This window comes from Dipodomys ordii, unplaced genomic scaffold, assembly GCF_000151885.1.
Source record: "Dipodomys ordii isolate 6190 unplaced genomic scaffold, Dord_2.0 Scaffold56, whole genome shotgun sequence".
NCBI classification, from domain to species: Eukaryota; Metazoa; Chordata; class Mammalia; order Rodentia; family Heteromyidae; genus Dipodomys; species Dipodomys ordii.
Window position 1 is genome coordinate 8,567,087 of NW_012267272.1, and position 3,740 is coordinate 8,570,826.

Here is a 3,740-nt window from a genome sequence, read left to right on the forward strand (position 1 = left end):
TGGGAGATCTCAAGGTATAGTTCATAGACAGAAATCTGTAGCTCAGAGAATTTCCTAATATTTAGTCTTCAAAAGGATCAGAGACCTAGGATGGAAGTATACTTTCTACCTCTCTCGCCTGGTGCTCCTGAGGTTCTATGGCGTTTTCTGCTGTGTGTAATATCAGGCAGCACAGCATTGTCTCTCCACTGCAAGATCAGCTGAGCAGCAGCGGTGGTCTCATTATGGGTTGGGGTTGCTATGACACAGTGCTTGTCCATCAACTTCCAGTGCAGAAACCATTTAGCCAGAGAATATTGTCCCTATGATTACTTGAAGACAAGATACATGTTTTCAACAAACTAAAAGTAGTGATTCAGTAATGAATTTAAAAGTAAATAGAAAGTAGATAATTATAGGTGATATTTAGCTACCCAAGGAAATTCTTTCCAAGGCTATCATACTAGGTGGATAAGACCTTAGTTTGAAAATGATCCTCAGAGCTTTGGTAGTCCAGGTGTTTTTAACCTGACCCCTCAAGAAAAATGCAAGTCTCAGGTAGAATCAAGTGTGTATCCTACAAAATTGAGAAGAGTAAGGGAAGGGTGTGGGGTAGGGGAAGGATGGGTGAGAATGTTGCAAGAGGTGTCTTTGGTCACTGTAGATCATCCTCATCACTGCTCTGTTAAATGGAAACTTTCTCTTTACATGCCTTGGCCCAACTGTACTCCACAGGCTCCTTTTGTTGGTGTCTCTTAGTGTCTGGGACCATCTGGGTCTTTCAAGGCCTGAGCACCAGGCTCTCATTGGATTCTGTACACCTGCTGAGGTCCGTCTGATTCTGTATTCCTCTCACTAGACCATGAGCGCAGCAATGTCCATCAAGATACAGAAGTAATGGTTGAGTTGCTGTTATGCTTTTGGTAAATAGAAATCTCTGAAGGAAGTCAGAGAATGTCTGTGCGATCCTGCAAATGGCAGTCCTCTATCTCTGCTAGTCAAAATCTTCGTCCTATTAGTAATCAGCCTTCTTATCCTTTGACAGAAAGCACAGACAAGAGAACATCGGTGATCCCGGATACATGGCTGGGCTGAAAGCAGGGAGAATTCATCTCCATGAGGAAAACTGTGTCCTGAGCCTAGAGGGCGCCTGTCACCTCAATCACTGTGCAATGATATTCTGGGTCCTTACCTTAACTCTGTGAGGTAGATACCTAGTGTCTGGGGGCTTCTGAAGGTAGGGATATCTTCTCAGACTGACATCCAATTCTTTAGAGATTAGGCAAAGAGAAAAAAACTAATAAAAGCTACTTGCAGGTACTTAAAGCCAAGATGCCATAGATAGCCCCAGGGCAACCCTGAGGCATTTCTGAGGCTGACTGAATATAAGGAACAATTGGAACAGAGTAAAGACAGGGAATTGTATCATAATGGAAGTAAAATAAAACCAGAGGAACAGATGTCCTTCCTAAGATTAAGAAAACACTAAAATAGATAGTTCTAGTTAATAAGAAATTAAAACCGGCACTCATTATGAACTGTTAAATCGTGTATATGCACTACCATTACTGGTATCAATGCCACAACCCTGTGCATGCACATAACAGAAAGCAGTTGTTTCTGCAGGGAAGGGGCGTGGCAGGTTAGCAGCAGCCCAGGCATTGGTGGGGAGGTGATGCCACTAAGTCACTGAGAAGCAACCTTCTTTTTCCTCCAAAGGAGGCTGGGAGACATGGGACTCGGCCCTGCTCCTGAGATGGGCACCCAGCTGCTGCACGTGGCCTTCTGTCTCCTGTGGGCAGGTGAGGGATGGCTACAGCTGGGCCCCTCACTGCCTCCCACCCCAGGGCATCCCTGGCTTCTCCTTGACAGGCCCCTTCAGACTTGGGTCATTCTCTGTTACAGGACACATGCAGGCTGCCATCACCCAACGTCCAAGACACAAGCTCACAGAGACAGGAAGACAGGTGAATTTGAGCTGTCGCCAGAATGACAACCATAATTACATGTACTGGTATCGACAAGACCCTGGGCATGGGCTGAGGCTGCTCCATTACTCAAATGGAGAGAGGAACACTTGTAAAAGGAGACATCCCGGACGGGTACAGCGTGTCCAGACCAGGCACAGAGGACTTCTTCCTCACTGTGGACTCAGCCACCCCTTCCCACACAGCTGTGTACTGGTGTGCCAGCAGTTTCTCCACAGTGCTGCGGGGCTGCCTCCTCTCTGCAACAGAAAGTGTGAGGGGAGACGGAGGGCATCTGCTCGCCCCTTTGAAGTCTCCAGTGTCAACAGCAGTGTGTGCCAACTCGTTCCTTCTCAGCCCCTATCAGACCAGAGCTTGGGGGCCACAGGGTAGAGATGTCCTTGCTTCAACATGTGTGTACCCTGGTGGTGCAAAAACTTGTTCTGGATGACAGTGGCCATTGAATTAGCATTGAATCAAATTTAATCTTCAGCAGTGTCAGGAAGATGCTGGTGGTAGACTGGGATTTTCTGGATGGAAGATATACAACAGAGTTATCATTAGCCTTTAGGATTCACTTTTTTGTATTACTGAGTTTCTCAGCACTATGACATAAATCACAAGGGGAAAATGTTTATCTATTTGAGTCACATTTTTAGGCATTTTAGTTAGTGTTCACTTGGCTGTGTTGTTTCCACTAGACAAGTTGGGCATCATCCTGGGGAGAACATAGCATAGCAGAGTTGATTGCTCCATAGCAGCCTGGCAGCAGAGATGGAGTGAGCAATAAGGAGGGAGAAAGAACATAGACAGCAAGCAAGCAAGCAAGAAAGAAATGAAGGAAAGAAAAGAGGAAAGAAAAAATGGAAGGAAGGAACGAATGAAGGATGGAAACAAGGAAGGAAGAAAGGACGGATACAAGGAAGGAAATGGAAGGGAAGGAGTACTAGACAAATACATGTACAGAAGACAGAGAGAGGGAGAGAGACAGAGAGACTAAGAGAGAGACACAGAGAGAATAAGCACAAGCATGCACATGATTTGGGACATGTCCCAGAGCAATTTCCTCCAACTAGGTTCCCAATTGTCATCATTCTCAGTTTTCTCCATCCTTTACTAGTTCATTCAGATCAGAAACCATGAGTACAATGATCCATGAAGGAAACTGGATCCCCAATGATGGGACCCCAAAGTCCTGCTTCTGATCACTGCCGGCACACAGGACCAAATTCTTAAGTGCTGATACAACACTGCACCTCTAAACTATAACAACATTTCTGAGCTGTTTTCTTTCTGTAGCATCACTCACCTCCTCTAATAAATTTGGCAGAGAATTCTTATCACTAGATAAATGAAAGACAGCCCATGAGATCCTGGGTAGTTACACGGCAGAGGGAAGTTCAGTAGCTGATAGCTTGAATTTCAGTTGCTTTGGTAGAGGCAAGAGGAAATATCCAGGAGATCTGGAAATGTGGAAGGAGCCTCAACTCCTGAAGTGTTGGAACAGCACGTGCCTTTGCACAGGCCATGACTGCACAGCCTCAAGAGCTCTCTGGGCTTGCAGCTATTGGACAGGAAGACAGAGGCCTCCATGGAGATGTCACATAGCATCACGGTGGAGGCTGCTGGGTGGGGACACAGAAGCTCCTCCTCTGCTGCATTCTGCAGGACAGAGAGCTGGGAGCACCTCCTGCACTGCCTCACCATGGGCACCAGCCTGCCGTCCTGCGTGTCCCTGTGTCTCCTGGGGATGGGTGAGTCCTCACATCCCCACCATCTCCTTGTCACATCCCC

At 46.6% G+C, this 3,740-nt stretch overlaps 1 protein-coding gene, 1 pseudogene and 1 gene segment (V, D, J or C); all 3 read left to right on the forward strand.

Moving 5' to 3' along the window:
- Positions 1-1,074, forward strand: part of LOC105989482 — an 8,942-nt gene extending 7,868 nt beyond the window's left edge. The window contains exon 4 of the mRNA XM_013021574.1: positions 911-1,074. Coding sequence (XP_012877028.1) covers positions 911-1,074 — 164 coding nt within the window. The remainder of the gene's footprint in view (positions 1-910) is intronic.
- A 631-nt stretch (positions 1,075-1,705) lies between these two features.
- LOC105989483 lies at positions 1,706-2,397 on the forward strand (annotated as a pseudogene).
- A 1,193-nt stretch (positions 2,398-3,590) lies between these two features.
- LOC105989484 overlaps positions 3,591-3,740 on the forward strand; it is a 32,483-nt gene continuing 32,333 nt past the window's right edge. Inside the window, 1 exon segment of the V gene segment in view lies at positions 3,591-3,700. Coding sequence covers positions 3,652-3,700 — 49 coding nt within the window.